The sequence below is a fragment of the Tenrec ecaudatus genome, chromosome 12, assembly GCF_050624435.1.
Source record: "Tenrec ecaudatus isolate mTenEca1 chromosome 12, mTenEca1.hap1, whole genome shotgun sequence".
Lineage (NCBI taxonomy): Eukaryota > Metazoa > Chordata > Mammalia > Afrosoricida > Tenrecidae > Tenrec > Tenrec ecaudatus.
Genome location: NC_134541.1, coordinates 23,363,576 through 23,381,335, shown reverse-complemented (window position 1 = coordinate 23,381,335; position 17,760 = coordinate 23,363,576). Strand labels below are relative to the sequence as shown.

Genomic DNA, 17,760 nt, shown 5'->3' with positions numbered 1-17,760 from the left:
CTCCCCTCCCTCACAAGCCTGCAATTATCAAAAAATACTACATGAACCCCAATTAGAATAAATGAAAACAAAAGCAAAACATTGTAACCTAGTATGTATAAACCAAAGAAAAGAGAATTCTGGAAGTAGCAAGAGAAAAACACCTGACACCCCAAGAGTTCATCATAAAAATCAGTGAAGATTTCTTCCCAGAAACTCTAGAAGCCAAAAGATTAGTGGAGTAACATATATAAAATATTGAATGCAAACAATTGTCCAATAAGAACTCTTTACTCAGCAAAGTTGTCATTCAAAATTGAGAAGGAAGTCAAGACACTCCACAGAGGAGAGAAGCCCTGGGGATTTGTCACCGTGAGACCAGTCTTGCAAGTGTTACTCCCGGAGGCTCTCCAGTTGGATGGGCAAGAACATTAGTGACAAATCTATCCTACCAGGGAAAAAGGAGAGGTCTCCCCTAAATGCAATATTATAAGCAACCAAAAGACCCAGTATATGTTATTTTCAGGGAATAAACTCAATAGTACAACTCCACAAGTGATACAACATCAAGATTGTAAGAAATAGGTATAAGGAAAAGTGTATTGAACATATTGGATATAGGATGTATCGTGATGTGAATGAAGACTGAGCCACAGAAATGGGAGCAGGATAGCATATCAGGAATAGACCTAATATGTTAAGGTCAAATGTTAGCTTTTGTACAAATTAAAAAAGTTGTCACAATTGTAAGTCGTGTGATATAATCTGTGTGGAAACCATTAAAAAATCAAGGAGAGAAAATACACAGAAGGCGACAAAAGCAAACCAATACAAAGCAAAACTGAAAATGAGAACAGAAAAGCAAAGAAGATAGGAGGCCCTCAAAAAGCAAAAGCGAACTGGATGAGGTGGGCGACTTCATTTTTAGTAATAACCTCAAGTATAGATGATTCAGACTTCCTTTACAAAAAGCAGAGCGTGGCACATGGTTTTACTCTCTTGGTGCCTATACAAAGCATACTGTCGGCATATGAACATAAACAAGCTTTAAATAAAAAGATGGAAAATATTCTGTGTAAACACTAAACAAAAACAATGGCAATACTGTTATCATATAAAACAAATCAGAATCCTACTACAAGAAAGGACATAGTGAAGGGTCAGTTGGGCAAGAAGACGTAACGCTTACGAATGCACCCCCCCTAATGGCTGTGCAGGAGCCTTGGTGGCTGTTGGTCAGTTAGGCTCGCCAACTGCAGGCTTGCTGGTTTAGACCCCCAGCTGTTCCGTGGGAGAAAGGTCAGGCATTTTGCTCCTGTGATGGTTTATCACCTCGGAAACCTAGTGGGGCAGTTCTAGGCCACCCTGTAGAGAGCGGTTCTCAACCTGTGGGTCGCGACCCCTTTGGGGGGTTGTCAAACAACGGTTTTACAGGGGTTGCCCAATTCATAACAGTAGCAAAATGACAGTTACGAAGTAGCAGTGAAAATTTTATGGTTGGGGGTCACCACAACATGAGGAACTGTATTAAAGGGTCGAGGCATAAAGGTTGAGAACCACTGCTGTAGAGTCACTATCAGTCAATCAACTTGAAGGCAGTGATGTGTGTGTGTGTGTGTGTGTGTGTGTGTGTGTGTGTAATAGTGATGCACCAAACAAAATACATGCAGTAAATACTAATATGAAAAGAGAAATTGGCAACTTCACAATGATAGAGGTGCCACCCTACTTCCAATTACTGACAGAATATCGAAAAAGATCAGTGAGGACACTGAGGATGGAAGTAAAGCCCTCAACCAATTTGAACTGACATAGATGGAATCTTGTCCATCAACAGACTAATACCATTTTCTTCAGTGCACGTGGGCCATTTTCAGGTTCGACCATATGGTGGGACACAAAACAATTCAGTAAATTAAAACAGTGAGGGATATCGAGGGTCTTAATAAGTTTGTAAGCAGTCATCTAAGATACAACTATTGGTCCCTTAGTTGTCAGAAGCAAAAGTGTTAGGAAGGTACCGGTAATTGAAATCACAGAGCAAAGCAAGTGTACAAGTCTGATAGCCAACATGAGTCATGCCCTCAAGTACCCCAAGACCAGGAGAACTAGATGGTGCTCGGCCACCACTACTGACCAGTTTGACTGAGTGAATGGGCCATGCTGTAGCACATGTACACACACACACACACTCACACACACACTCACACACACACACACACACACACACACACTCACTCACACTCACTCACACACTCACTCACACACTCTTCAAACCTTGAACCCAACTACTCCTGGAAACCCCCTTTAACCAAAAAACCGTGCCACACAAAATAAGGGTTACTTCTACTGGATGGATGTCCTACTACGGGAACATCTGTGCAAGTCCCAAGAGATCAGCCTCTATTCCGGAGCCACGATGCGAGCATAGGAGGCAGGGGATCTCCAAGTGAACCCCTAGAACACCATGAGGCCAGTAAGGTCTTGCTTCCATGACAGCACTTTTTGGACATGGTTCTTTCTCTTTTCAGGACCATCCGGGACGACCATGAGTTGCACATCCATCCTGCCTCAGTTCTGTATGCAGAGAAGCCACCTCGTTGGTAAGGCCCTGCCGCTTCTTGGCGCTCTAACTGCCCGGGAGGTAAAGCCCGCTGCTGTTGGTCACCAGGTGCCCCCGTGGCTGGCACAGGGCCTGGAAACCAGGCAGGCGCCGTGCCCTCGTTGACTTTGCTGCGCCGCATCATCTGGGGAGGTTGCGCTCGTCAGAGCTCTCCCAGGCCAGCACCCAGTGCCTCGTCTCACTCTCCTGCTGCACGTGCTTGTCCACTGGTGAGACGCTCGCCGCTCGCCGCACGCTAGCCCAGCCCTGTTCTGCAGTGACGTGGACACAAACCCAGCTCCAGGACTGTAGAGGAAGGACGAGTGTGCGCCACTCTGAGGTGGCATCTCATGCATAGGACTGGTTTCTTGGAGGAGAACACATTTGATTTGGGCTGGAGGCAGGCGTCTTAGAGGCAGGAGTGGATGCCGAGGACATTTCAGCCTGAGGAGGTGGTGGCATTGGGGGAGGGGCTTCTTCAGGGTGGCTGGTCCACCCACCGTCTGGGAAGACATCAGGACAGAAGTGAAGGGAGGTGTCTCCACATTTTTTGTGGTAATTTGAAGGCTAAATTATGTCTGCCCAATTTAACAATGGAAAATATTGGGGCTTGTGTTTTTGTGTACCCTTTTCATTTCATTAAAAAAATCATTTGTATCATATTTTCCAAAATAGAGCTATACGAGGGATTGAGAGTTTGAAATATGAGTCGCCCTTTACCACCGATGGCTGGAGAAGCGTGGAGCAGGGAGGGATGGTGGTGGTGGCTAAATTAGAGGGTAGGAGGTTCTTTGAAGGATGCTCCGGCCCCAGTGGTTTTCAGTGTGGTCCCTGGCCAGCATCAGCAGCTCCAGGGTACTTGTTAGAAAAGCAGACTCTCTGGCCCAGCAGTCTGCGGTGCAAATGCCCCCCAGGTGATCCTGCTGGGCAATAGGGCGGGAGGTGTGTTCCCCCTGGCCAGGAGCTCGACTTTATCCTGTCATCAGTGCCTCTCCAGTGGAAGCTCCTGGGATGGGTGTGATTTAAGGTGAAGTGGGAAGCCAAATCCCAGTTCTGGGGTCTTTTTTAAGGACTTGTTCACTTTTGGATTATTACATCATCTAAAAGAGAAAAAGGCTTTTGTTTTTCCTGCTGCCTTCCTGAGGGGCCCGGAAGGATGTGGAAGTAGTGGCAGTCCTGAAAGAGATCCACACTGTGGGGGCAGGGGTGGGCTGAGACAGTGCCCACCGCTTTGTGACAGAGGCTGTGACGGGACATGGTGGCTGTGGTTGAGAGGGCAGCCCTAACTGGACTCTTTGAGTATCTCCCCGCATCAGTTCTTCCGTGGTCTGAGATCTGGGCATTTGAGAGAATTTTCTTGGTTCTTGGGTCATCTTAACCTCAGGCAAACTCTTTGTTTTACTTTACTTATTTGAAAGGAAAAAATATGGAATCATTTATGTATAATCAAAGATATAATGTGACAAATATGAACATCCATAAAACTCTTAGATACAGAATTTTCTCATCAATTTACAAAGCCTTACGTCTCTTTATAGTTAGTTCCAACCCCTTTTAGAATCAGGTCTGCTGATAGTAGAGATGGCCTAGAACTCATGTGCGACTCATGAGTCTGACCTGTAAAGTGGACACATTACCTGCCTGCAGAGTCATGGGCTGACATGAGCAACGTTAATAGTGTTTAGAATAGAGAACTGTTAAAGGTTAAGGGAAAAGAAAAACCACCTCAAACAAACAGATTAATAATTATGACTCTGGTTTATCATCTAAGAATAAAAACAAGCTCTTGTTTTTTTTATTGTCTTAGGGTGATCTACAACGAAGTCATACAAACCGCCAAGTACTACATGAGAGACGTGACCGCTATAGAATCCGCGTGGCTGTTGGAGCTGGCTCCTCACTTCTATCAGCAAGGAACGGTAGGACTGGACAGAGACTGTCGCCCAGACTGCCTGAGCGCCGCCTCTCTGTATTGTGTTAATATGCACCTACTCTTAACTTGACTGTTCCTATGGTAGGGTATTGAGTGAAAGGCCATTTCCCAGTCTTCCAGCACGCTCTGGGAAAAGCACTGCCTAAGTTCCTTGTAGTGAAGTCCCCTTCCACGTAAGTCCTCTTAGCTCCACAAGACACAAAAGAAATGGTGTCATCAGCTCTGCTTCTCGCTTAGTTCTTTCTTCGGAGCCATTCGCAAAGACGTTCTCTCAAGTTGAAGCTGAAGAAACCTAAACAAGTCCATAAGACCTGGAACATATCCCACCTGAATCTAAAGACCATTTCAAGAACACATTTGATGCAGGGAACATTAATGACCACAGACCAGATGAGTTGTGGGAGGATTTCAAGAACGTCATTCACGCATAAAGCAAAGTCATTTAAAAGGCAAGAAAGCAAGAAAAGACCAAAGTGATGTCAAAAGACTCTGAAGTGACGTAAATGAGCGAAACAGAACATTTCAGAAGGCAGCTCACGAAGACAAAGCATTATGTGGGGGCACCCCCCGAAAACTGATTTCCTGACCCCCCAAAGTTACGTATTTAAATTTTTTTACAAAACAACCTTATCACTTTCCAAGTACCCTCTGTTACACTTAATACATTCGTCAAATCTGCAATTCCATTCTTGGAAACATTTTCGGAACTCATCTGTTTTAGATGGCTGACAGCACCTCCCTTATTTTTTCTTCTTTTATATTGTCAAATCACTGTCCTTTCATGTCCCTTTTCATTCAGGGAAACAAAAAGAAGTTGCACAGAGTGAAGTCAGGTGAGTAAGGGTATGTAGGGCAAGAGAAATAGGCTGGTTGTTTTGTTTTTGCCAAAAACTGGTGCACCGAGGGGGAGGCAGAGGAAAGGAAGTGTGTATTAACCAACTTGGGCGCAAGGGAACAACAAGTGATCCAGAATCAACAGCGAGGAGGGTGTAAGAGGCCTGGTAGGGCTTGATCAGGGGCAATGTAACTGAGAGGAATTACTGAAACCCAAATGAAGGGTGAACATGATGGTGGGACAAGAGGAAAGTAAAAAGAAATAGAGGAAAGAACTAGGAGGCAAAGGGCGTTTATAGAGATAAGTTTAGTACTAAAGTAGCACATGGACATTGGTCCTCTACTCAAGCACACTTTATTCTATTAAACTGGCATTCCATGATGCTCACCTTCCCGACATGATCACTGAAGACAAAGTGGGTGAATAAGCAAATGTGTTGAAGAAAGTCGATGGTGCTTGGCTATCAAAAGATACAGCGTCTGGGGTATTAAAGGCTTGAAGGTAAACAAGTGGCCATCCAGCTGAGAAGCAACAAAGCCCACATGAAAGAAGCACACCAGCTTGTGTGATCATGAGGTATCGATGCGATAAGGTATCAGGCAACAAAAAGTAACAAATCATATCACTGTGAATGAGGGGGAGTGCAGAGTGGGGACCCAAAGCCCATCTGTAGGTAACGGGACATCCCCTTACAGAAGGGTCGTGGGGAGGAGATGAGCCAGTCAGGGTGCAGGGTAGCAATCATGAAACATACAACTTTCCTCTAGTTCTTAAATGCTTCCTCCTCTCCCATACTGTCATGATCCCAATTCTGCACCTTACAAATCCGGCTAGACCAGAGGATGTACACAGGTACAGATAAGAGAGCTGGAAACAGAGAATCTAGGACAGATAATCACTTAGGACCAATAATGAGAGTAGTGATACCAGGAGGGGAAGGGGAAGATGGGGGAGAAAGGTGGGGGGGGGGACCTATCACAATGATCTATATATAACCCCCTCCCTGGGGGATAGAAAACAGAAAAATGGGTGAAGGGAGATGTTGGACAGTGTAAGACATGACAAAATACTAATAATTTATAAATTATCAAGGGTTCATGAGGGAAGGTGGGAGAGGGAGAGAGGAAATTAGCTGTTACCAAGGGTTCAAGTAGAAAGCAAATGTTTTGAGAATGATGATGGCAACAGATGTGCCCATGTGTTCGACACAATGAATTGTGATGAGTTGTATGAGCCCCCAGTACACTGATTTTTAAAGAAAGGAAAACACCCAAAGAAACTGGCGCCCCGAGTTGGCTGTGCGAGCAGGTGCGTTGTCGTGACTAAGCCAGTTCCCCGTGCGCCACAGACGAGGCCTTTTGTTGCTCGCTGTCACACTCTTTCCAGAGCGTCTACATTGAAAGCTACATTCACAGTGTGACCTGGAGGAACAAACTCCAAATCAGCATTTTCATCTGTTCGGGAATGTCCAGAACGAGCTTGGTTTGTTATCAGTGGACATTTCACCTTTTGTGACACAAAACCACTCTTACACTCGAGTTTTTCCCGTAGCACTGTCCCTGTAAGCTGTGTTCAACATCACAACAGTTTCTGTGGGATTTGTCCCAAGCAGGAAACACAATTCACAGTGCACGCTGTTCTCTTAAGTCGGCCATCACAAAAAAACGAGGTTCGAGTGAAACTGCTTTCACGAAAAAATGCACTGTGACCAGAGAAAACCTTCCCAGGCAACGCCTCTGGGTGCACTAACTCACAGCGAGTTGCTTGATGCTCACCTAGTGCAAAAAAAAAAAAACAAACCCACAACATACTGTGAAAGCTCCACCCAGCCAAACTTCTTTCTGTTTTTTAAAGGCTGCCCCCTCGTATAATGAAATGTGCAAAACCAAAAAGTGAAGAAAATGCTCTTACACTGAAGGCAAAAATTCAAGCCTCAAGATGCGTTACTGAAGGATTCTATGGCAAAATATTAAGTGATGGAGAGCAACCAAAATAGATGGAATGCACGCAGTCACGTGACCTTTATCTGCTTCAAGAGGTGGCATATGATCAAGAACCAGTTCAAACAGCATCAATGACAATGATAAAAAACAAGGCTCTAGGAATTGACAGGATAGCAAATAAAATGTTTCGGCAAACACTCCCTTGTCTGTGCTAAGACATTTGGAAGACAGTTACCTGGCCAGCTGACTAGAAGAAATCTGTGTTTGTGCCCATTCCAAAGAAAGGTGGCCCAACAGAATGTGGAAATTACTGAATGCAAGTGAAATTTTGTTGAACATAATGAAAAAGCGAATGTAGCAGTACAGCAACAAGAAATTCACGCCAGATTCCGAAGAGGACGTGGACCAAGGGAGATCATTGCTGGTGTCAGATGGACCTTGGCTGGAAGCAGAGAGTGCCAGAGTGATGTTCACTAGTGCTTCTTTGGACTGTGCAAGGCCTTCAAGTTTGCGGTTCATAACCAACTCTGGAGAGCATGAAGAAGATGGGCGTTCCGATTCAGGCGGAATCTGTACATGAATCATCTGTGCACGAGGCAGAAAAGGAGGATACTGCATAATTGAAAATCGGGGAAAATGTGCGTCAGGGTTGTGTTCTTTTCGCTGTGCTTAGTCTGTATGCTGAGCAGATGGTCCCAGTTGCTGGCCTGCATGAAGACGTAGGCGGACCACAGCATCAGGACCAAAGGAAGGCGCGTTGACAGCGTGCAGTGTGCAGGTGGCACAACTCTGCTTGCTGAGAGTCCGGAGGACTTGAAGCGCTTGCTGATGAAGGCCAGACGATAGCCTTCATTGTGGATCACACCTCATTGTAAAGAAAACAAACATCCTCAGCACTGAACCAACAGCTGACATCCTCATAAATGGAGAAGATTGAAGTTCATTTTATTTAGATCCACAGTCAATGCCTGTGGTAGCAGAAATGAGATGAAGTCTTTCCTTGGGCAGATGTGCTGCACCAGATCTGTGTCAAGTGTTGAGGCACCGGGCGGGCGGTGCCTGCACAGACTAAGGGGTGCCTGGTCTGAGCCATAGTCTTTCCAGTTGCCGCCTCTGCTTTGAAAGCTGGACAGTCCGTTCGAGGGAGAGGGATGGTTACATTTGGACCAAGGTGTTGGCGAACAATATTTTAGACTGCCAGAAGCTGCCAATGCCTGAGAGAAAAGAAGGCAGCAGAGCCTGCACAAAGAAGGGCGCAGTGGTAAAGTGCTCGTTAGAGGGGTTAGGTGTTATTAGAGAGGGGCAACCAACCTGAAAATGCCCTGGATTTCCTTAGTGAGCCTTAGGGAACAGAATGAACCGAGAAGCTGAGTCATCACCCCATCACAGTGGGGCAGTGGATTGATTTCTCCATGCATTCGCTAGCTTGCCGGCTGCCCGGATGTGGTAGGTTTGCCTTGCCGCCTTTCAGATGTTCCCCCTCTGCCCTTGGCACCCCAAGTGTGCCACCCTCACCCTGTAGAGAGGCCTGAAAGGGCCTAGTCAGCCCTGTGTATCCACAACACTCTCCCCAGAAACAAGCACCAAACGGTCCCAGCCCCGGGCTGAGGCTCTGGGTGTGTCGAAGTGTGAGATGAGAGAGCTCGGAAATTCAGCAGGGTCTGCGCTGGGAGGGCAAGGACACATCTCCACGTCTCCTTGCTTTTAGGGGCCATCTTTGGGTTTTAGGGCTATCCCCCAGCTGGGGCCTTTGCGAATGATCTCTGATGATCTCTTTTCAGGCCTAAGTGGATAGGGTCTGGGTTCCTGCAGCTCAGTAGATTCCATCACCTACAGGCACTGCACTCTCCCACCCCCGCTCTCCCGGACCTGCCCCCTCTCTCAGCTGAGGGTCCCACTACCTGGAAGCCATACAGAAATGTGCAGTCATGAGGCTCAACCCTGAGCTTGCTGGGACCATGGGTCTGCTCCATTGGCAGCCGGGGCTTGAGGCAGCGCGCCTGTGCCTCTGATGGGCTCACTGATGCACAGCATGCACCGCCCCCACAGAGGGACTGTCAGGGACCCCACATTTGGGGACACACCCGTCCACTCACACGTGCACTGTAGCAGGCTAGCACTTGGGGCTTTACCGTAGAAGCTAAGGAGTGGTTTCTCCCGCAGCCCCTGCCACCTGATTGTCATGATTCCATTGCCATGGTTTATCAGTTGTTTTTCCCTGGCAGAGCCTGGGGAGATTCCCTGCCACCGCCGCCTTCCCAGCGTACCTGCAGTGCAGGTGTTTGGCTGCAGAGCCGGGCTGTAGCTGGGACAGAGGGAACTAGATAATGACCCATGTCTCAGAAAGCCGACTTCCACCGAGGGCTTCCTGCGGGGCCTGTGGTGCCCCTTGGGAATGGCCTAAGGCCCCTATCTGCTTCCCGGGTTCGCCATCTGCCAGCCACTTTTGTTCTGTCCCTTTGCTTTTCTTCCCATGGTGTAGAATTTCTATGTGAATTACCCACCACCTGCCATCTGTTGCCTGTGGTGGCTTCTCTGTTGCGATGGTGCTGGAAGCCATGCCACCGGTATTGCCCATAGCAACAGCATCCATGGTCCTCAAGACCCGTAAGAAAGTCCTGGGAACGGGCGTGCAAACATTAGCCAGTGAAACCCTCTGGATGGTGTTAGATGAGTCTCTGAAGTCCCAAGGCACTCGCGTGCTGTGACGTGGCCTCCAGCACATCTCGGATGGTGACCGGGTTCAGGAGCAGTCAGTGTTCTGCTCTCACACTTGGTCACCAGAGTTGACTCTGACTTGTCGGTTGGTTGGTATAACAGCTCCTTCTTCCTTGTTTTCTCTTCTCTTGCAGCACCTGTCTCTGAAAGCCAAAAGGGCCAAGGTCCAGGACTTGTGAGCAGAGCTAGGCAGCAGTGGACAGAGACTGCTGGGCGTCCCTCGGGTGAGAACTGGCTTAGTTCACGAGGACCTTCCCAGTGCTGAAGTGGACTGCAGCCCGTCCTTAGCCCCCTCCTTCCCGCTCCCCTCAGCATCGCCCCTGGCTGGGACCCCGGAGGCGTTTCTGCATGGGCAGGCCAGGGCAGCTTCCTGGGCACCGCACAGGCCACCGGGAGGCACTGTGAGCGCTCACTACGCAGCATGCACTTAGAGCTGCCACCCCTAGCCTGACGGGCAGCTAGGAGGTATGCCCCACCGACGGTGAAGTGGTATGTGCAGCATACAGAGTTCCCGCTGGGCAGGCTGGCCCTGCCGGGCTCACATCTGTGCCCACACCGTGCTTGCTCTGCCTGGGCAGAACCAGCTGGGACCGAAGACATCATGAGACCTTGGAATCACTGGCTGTTCCCGCCCAAATCATCAAGGAGCATGTCTCTCAGGCACAGGGTCTCCCAAACCATGCCCCTGTCCTCTGCAGCCAGGAGACTTGCCAAGGGCTTGGTGATGGGCAGAAAGGACTTGGCACCGTCCCATGTTAGCCAGACGCAGTCCCTTTTCCTTGGGACTCAGCCTGCCTTCCTGCCGCCCTGGCAGTGGGCGGAGTCTTCCCGAGGGAGGACCTGGGGCTCAGACTGAAGGGTCGGGCAGCGCCCAGGGACTGACACCTCCAGCTCAGGACCACGACTACTGGGGGTTGGTTTTGATGGTCTTTCTGCAAGAACACGGTGTGGCGTGGCAGTCCCAGCAGGCACTGGTGTCGCCGTTGCCCCCGAGCTGCTCTGCTGTGAAGATGTTTGCTTTCAACAAAGTGGCTATTACGGCCTCTCACCCCACCCCCACCCCTACGGTGTCAGCGACATGTAGCTTGAGAATTTTATTTTTCTACTGGCATAAGTTTGGATAGGCCACTTTGGGCACCAAACCCGAATGTCATTTTTATTTCCATTTTATAAACAGGTAACAACAGCACACTTTATACATGAAGTAAATGTGCCCTCCCATCGATGGCTTGAGGGGTCTGTTTCCTCAGGGAGAGTCTGGGTAGCTACAGAGCCTGATGCTGTGGTACACAGACAGCAGCTGCTGGAGTCATGGGGCCCAGGAAGCCCTAAAAATCATAGCGGGTGACTGGCTGCCCTACAGACGGGTCCCAAAACCTAGGGTGGCATGTGAAAGGAGGGCCCACCGAGGAGCCAGTTCCAGCCCGCTGCTGCTGGAAACGCCAAGGTGCACACCCCTGGGCTTTTGAGGCAGACCCAGTGGTTCGCAGGGGGCACCACTGTAGGGACCCTGTATTCCTCATCCTCTCGGGGCACCCAGAGCCCCTGCATGTCCCTCCCATGACTTTTAGGGGGGTGGGTTCTGTGTGGTTGCAAGTAGACCCACAGTGCTCCGCCTCGGGGATCTCGCATGGTGTGGGCTCCTGACTGGCATGCAGGGCCAGCTCCTCTGTGAGCTCCCTGCTAACCCCTTGCGGCCCAGGCAGGGCTCCAAGCCTTCCTTTTGCAAGCAGGCCCACAGGCCATCCTCATGGGCGCCACTTTCCAGATCTTGTGAAGGTTTGTACTCTGCTTCTGTGGCTGCCTTCTGAGGCTCAGAGACGGGGCTGCCCACGCCTGTGGTTTACAGACCTGTATGGCCTCCTGGTTACGTCACCTTGGAGCTTCCGTGCTCTGTGGGTCACTGGGTCCAGTCAGCAAGTGTTGATGCCGGCGCCTCTGCACACCCAGGAGTGGTGTGGAGACGTGGAAGGAGAGGAGGGACACTGCCAGAGCTAGGGCAGCACTTGAAAGGGGCATCCCCACGAGTCGCTCTCCGTGAGCTGGCGCCCCGAGACTTGGGGTTTTGACCCTTGTCCCCGAGACTGCTCATAAGCCATGTTCACAGTGTAACCGTGAACTCGGGCCAAGTGCGCTGGCTTTAATGGCCCCGGTGCCCTTCCTTCCCCACTGCTGCTGCCTGCACTGCTTCCTTCCCTGCTCGCACCGGCCCAGCAAGGCCCATCCGGAACCACTGAGCCCAACCTCCAGGCAGTGGGCCTGGCTCTGCCCTATAAAGGATGCTTCTTTTGAAGGACACGATGGGGTCAGAGGGCTGAGGACGAGCAGGGGAGGAGGGGCGGTGCCAGCCCATCCAGGTCACAGGCGCAGGGGCGTGGGCTCTGGGCGAGGTGACCGTGACTGACCACGCAGCCTGAGCGCTGGCGGGGCTTAGAGTTGAGCGCAGAAGGAAAGGAGATGGGAAAGTGAATGTTTTGTAAGACTTAAACTTGAGGAGGAGCCCTCGTGGCCTAGGGGTTACGCCTTGGGCTGCTCACCCCAAGGGCAGCAGTTTGAATCCACCCGGCGGTCTGGAAGAGCAAGATGAGGCCTCTGTTCCCCAGTCGCGGACTCAAGTCAATGGCAGTGGGTTTTTGTTTTTTCTCTGACCTCTACATTATTTCTATTTACTGTGACTTTTAAAGGAGGAAATATAGACATTCCATCTTTTTATACTTTTAAAAGTGTCTAACATTGAAAGTACCTTTTCCTACACTATTTTATGTTTGTTCTATAGTTTCTTTATTTCATAGTTTCAGGTTTTTATTTTGTATTTTCTTCATCTTGATTTTGTGATATTTGATTTAAAGTCTACAACTTCTCCCATTTTCTCTTACTTCCTTTATCCCCATTCTATTCTCATTAAGTCTTTTGTCTCTTCCCTTTCATACCCTACTCTCTTATGTTTTTTTGGTTGGCAGGGGTCCACATTGTCGTCACGGTAGCTGGCTGAAGACATTTTCAGTAGAACTTAAGGGATTAAAATGTCAAGAATATACAAGGAGCTTCCACATACTGACAGTAAGAAAACAGTAGGAAAGCAGTGGGCACAGGTAATAAATAAATAAGCCACTTTTAGACACAGGTCCTAAAGTCTACCAAATCGCTAAAGAGATTCTCAGACCCAGCAAACGGAAAAACAAATGAAAGCAGCAGGGGCCTCTCACACCAGTTACTTTAGCACAACTTGGAAAGCTGGAGTTGAGGTTCTAGGTGAAGGCTGGCAGGAGGGTAGAGACCCCAGGGTTCAGTGGGTGTGGCCATCCTGCAGAGCCACCTGGCACGATCATGCCATGAAGGGTGTTCACACAGGCCGTTTGCTCCTGGCCATCTACCCCAACATCCCCACTCCATCGTTGGCGGCAGTAAGACCTCCACTAGGGGGGCTGGTGGTGATGGGGTGGGGGCCTGAGCATCATTAGTGTGACTCCATTGTGTTCTCCAGAGCAGCTTAACACTGCAGACAGCACAACCCAGCCCCACCGCCTACTGCTGTCCGGTCCATACTCAATTCAGAGACCCTAGGAACCCAAACCAAACTCTGCCATTGGGTGGATTCCAACTCAGAGTGATCCTAATGAGACAACTTTATGGGAATAGAGAGCCCCATTTTTTCCTCCCTTGGAGAAGCTGGTGGTTTTGAACTGCTGACCTTGCGGTTAGCAGCCAAACAGGTAGCCCACTATGTCACCAGGGCCCCTCCAGAGACCCTATAGGAGAGTAGAACTGCCCCTTTGTGTTTCTGAAGCTGCAGATCTTAAAGGGGCAGTCTCATCTTCCTTTCCCGGTGTGTCGACTTTGAATTGCCAATCGTGGGGTTAGCAGTCAGTGTGTAACCCACTATAGCACCAGAGCTCCCGACAGGCAATAGGTGATCTGTGACCTGATGTTCACAGTAACTGAAGACACACGGGCATGCTCTTTACAAGCGTAGAAAGTCTCGTCTTCTATGGAACGCCTAGTGGTTTTGAACTGCTGACCTTGTGGTTAGCACAATTCGTAACCCAGTACACCACCAGGGCTCTGGGCTGCGTATACAGCTTGCTTACTTCAGATCTAGATGTGGTCACATTTCGATGCCCTTTAGTCCATTGCTGTTGAAGCGCTTTCTGGTCATATAGTGACCCTATAGGAGAATGCTAGTCATATACCTTATAGAAGAAACCTTGGCATATAGGGACATATAGTCAGTTGTAAGGACCGAGTGGAACCATACTATGGGGTTTCCAAGGCCGTCTGTCATCTGTACAGAAGCAGATTGCTCTCTCTGGGAGCAGCTGGCGGGTTCGAACCATCCATCTTTCAGTTAGCAGCTGGTGCGGTCTTAGTCCCTGCACTGCAAGCGCACCTTGCTGAGAGCCAGTGAACCAGCCTCCGGGTCTGATTGCCCCCTGGGGCAAGGTGGGCACCATGCAGACTGGAAGAGGTCACGGCCAACTTAGCACACATTAAGTCTTTCTTGTGCTTGCTTGAGGGAAGCAAACCCACTGTCATCGAGTTCATGCTGACTCATAGTGCCCCTCCAGGATCCAGTAGAACTGCCCTGTGGATTTTCCAGGTGGTAACTCTTCCTGATTCCCGAGAGTAGAAAGCCTCACCTTGCCCCCTCAGCTGGCGGTTTCGAACTGCTGACCTTGCAGTTGACAGCACAGCTGTAACCCATTAAGCCACCAGGGCTCCTTGAGGAAACTCCGAAACCAAACTCCTTGCCCTCCAGTCCATGCGACCCCCTGTGGGTTTCCGAGACACTTAACTGTGGACGGGAGTAGAAAGCCCAGTCTGTCTCCCTCGGAGCTGCTGGTGGTTTCTAAGTGTGGACTGCAGCCCAGCAGAATTTCCTCCCCACCCCGCCCCCTGCCACCCCAAGGGCGGCTCCTGAAGAAACGAGGGGATCTAAATTCCTCTGGTGCTCCTAACATTGCCTGTGGCTGCAGAGTGCCAGCCAAGTGGTGGCATCCCACTAGTCAGGGACACTTGGGGCCGAAGGCAGTGAGCACAACCAGGTCCCTGCTCTTCTGGAGCGCACCTTCAGGCTGGACCCACCTCTCCACCCTTAGCCAGGGAGCCCTGAGCCAGGCCCTGAATTCTGTACGCTTAGCCGCTGGTATGCAGAGCAGAGCCGCGCCGCCCTCTGCTGACAGGATGCAGGCAGTGGCGCCTCAGACTCACCACCTCCGCCCTGCACGGGCAGGACATGCACAGAGGGCCAGGGGCAGTGTGAAGGACGATTTCTCCCTTTCCCATACGTAGCTGGGTTTGAGAAGTGGGAGTTGTGGTAAACATGCTTTTTTGCTGCCCAGGACATCTCCTTAGCAATCCTTTGTTCTTCGGTTCGGAGGTACAATGTGGGTGACACCTTACCCATACTGGCACACGAGCTGTGCCTAGGCGTGCCGAGGTTTACAAGACAACAGCCATGTCTCTGATCCCCTCCCTTGCAGGTGGGGTTCATGTCCCCTCCCTGAAGGACAGGCACACCCGTGACGGTTTTGGTGGACAGAATTCCATGGAAGTTAGGCTCTGGGGTCTTACAAGGTTTGCTGGGACCCTGTCACCAAAGGAGGGCCACCCCCTCCCTAGGCCTTGTGCTGAATAGGCACCAGCCCCAGGCCAGCCTTCAGCCACCCCAGCCAGGGCTCATTGTCACGGGAGGCACCAGCTAGGAGGTGGGTCTTCCCACCCCAGCAGGGGCCTCTGATGTTCAGAGTGGATAGAAGCCATGCTCGCGCCCCATGGGAACCCCTAATCCTCTGACACTGTGAGCAGATAAAATGGTGGGCAGGCTGGCGCTTCAATGTTTGGGGGACAGTGGTAGTCATGGGGCCCTGGGCCTGCCTACATCAGACCCTAGCAGGATCAGTTGAGCTGACTTTTACTGTGGCCTTTTCTTGAAATGGAACTCATGTGAGTAATGCTGAGTCTTTAGGTGAAACACCCCCCCCCCCCCACCAAAGAGCCTGCTGTCTGGAACTCCCACTGGAAGACATGGGGGTGGGCAGCTATGCTCCAAAAACCAAACTCACTGCCACTGAGTCAATTCTGACCCATAGCAACATAACTCTACAGGACAGGGTAGAACTGCCCCAGCGGGTAGACAATCTTTCCTCCCAAGAAGAGGCTGTTGGATTCGAACTGCTGACTTTGTGGTTAGCAGCCCAACAGGAACTCACGACACCACCAGGACTCAGAGCAGTTCCTTTTCAAACCAAACCAAACTCTGCCATCAAGACCACGCTGACTCCTAGGGACCCCCGTGAGTTCCCCAACTATTAACTGTTGATAAGAGTAGACAGCCTCATCTTTCCTGTGGAGCTGCTGGTGGTCTCAAACTGCCCACCCTGCAGATCGAAGGCCAACTTGTCACCACAACACCACCACACCTGCCTGGTCTGTATTTAAGCCCTGGGTGTGGGGACCAGCCCCCACAATTGAACGGGTCCAAGGGGCGGTTGTGTAATTGAAGGGTAAAATTAAAGAGGCACCAGACAAGATAAAGCATGCAGGTGCTCACCTTTGGGACCAGCATAACTTCAGGAACCAGGTCTGCTCACAGAAAGTATATTTCCCACCAAGGCTTATATACACTCTAGGGGCATGCAAGCTCCCATAATTACAGGTCACCACATAACACAGGTAACAAAGTGGGCTGTACCCGAACCCTAAAGGTCCCCGAATATATTGGAGGAGTACCCTAACACCAGTGCCTGAGGCAAGTGAGGGGGCGTGACTGTCTTCAGAGCCTAGAGACCAATGGCATGCATCTGCCCCTATAGCTGAAGCTGCTGGCTACACAGCGAATCAGCCATGTGCTTGTAAGAGGTAACCTTAAGGTAGCACTAGTATGGGAGGATATCGTGGGGAACAAGACTAATTATACACTCGCTTCCCGTCTTTGCGTTCCACACTGGAGACCCAAAGGTTTGCAGTTTGAACTCACCATCAGCTGTGAGAGAGAAAGACGTGGCAGTCTGCTGCTGGGAAAATCCCATCCTTGGAAACCCTAGTGGGGTGTCACCATGGGTCAGAACCACTGATAACAGGTGTTTTTTGTTTAAGTTTTTGGTGTATATGGAGTCCCTGAATGGGCAAAGTGAAAGACTGATGGTTCAATTCCACCCAGTGGTGCCTTGGTACCTTACTTCCCCTAAATTAGTGTGTTAGTCTGGGTATATTAGAGAAGCAAATCCACAGACACTCTTATGTATAAGAGACTCATATTTTAAAGAGAGTTATATAAAGGATAAGTGCACATCAAGAAAACATCCCAACCCAGTGCTGCCCAAGCCAACATTAATCCATATGTCCAACACCAATCCACAAAATCCTCCAGCTCACAAAACACACACTGATGCTGACTGCAGGAGGAAAGCTGAGTCAGTGAATGTGTTAGCATCTCAGCGCTGGCAGGGGTCTCCACATGGCTGCTCCAGCACCCAGGGCTGCATTGGGGTAGGTCCATGCGGCTTCTCCTCAGGGATGTCTTGTAGGAAGTGAGTCTTAGCAGTTGAAGCAGGGAGCTGGCTAAGGCAGCTGCGCCCTGGTCCGACCATCACAAAGCAAGAGACATGAGAACTAGAACAGCAAGGCTCACCGAGCCATTTATTTCTCCACACTTCAGTTAACGCCACATGTGTTTATAGGCCAGGTTGCCACAATAAACTTTTAACTATCTCAATCCACCCCTTGTCAACTTGGCACCTGTACACAATTC

The 17,760-nt window shown here is 49.9% G+C and overlaps 1 protein-coding gene across 2 annotated transcripts in view; it reads left to right on the top strand.

Annotated features, from left to right (window-relative positions):
* Positions 1–11,247, top strand: part of DHX35 (DEAH-box helicase 35) — an 84,401-nt gene extending 73,154 nt beyond the window's left edge. For both annotated transcript variants that reach the window (XM_075528752.1, XM_075528753.1), the window contains 3 exons: positions 2,511–2,582; positions 4,389–4,500; positions 10,145–11,247. In XM_075528752.1, the coding sequence (XP_075384867.1) occupies positions 2,511–2,582; positions 4,389–4,500; positions 10,145–10,189 (229 nt within the window). In that variant the 3' untranslated portion in view covers positions 10,190–11,247. The remainder of the gene's footprint in view (positions 1–2,510; positions 2,583–4,388; positions 4,501–10,144) is intronic.
* Positions 11,248–17,760: the final 6,513 nt, after the last annotated feature.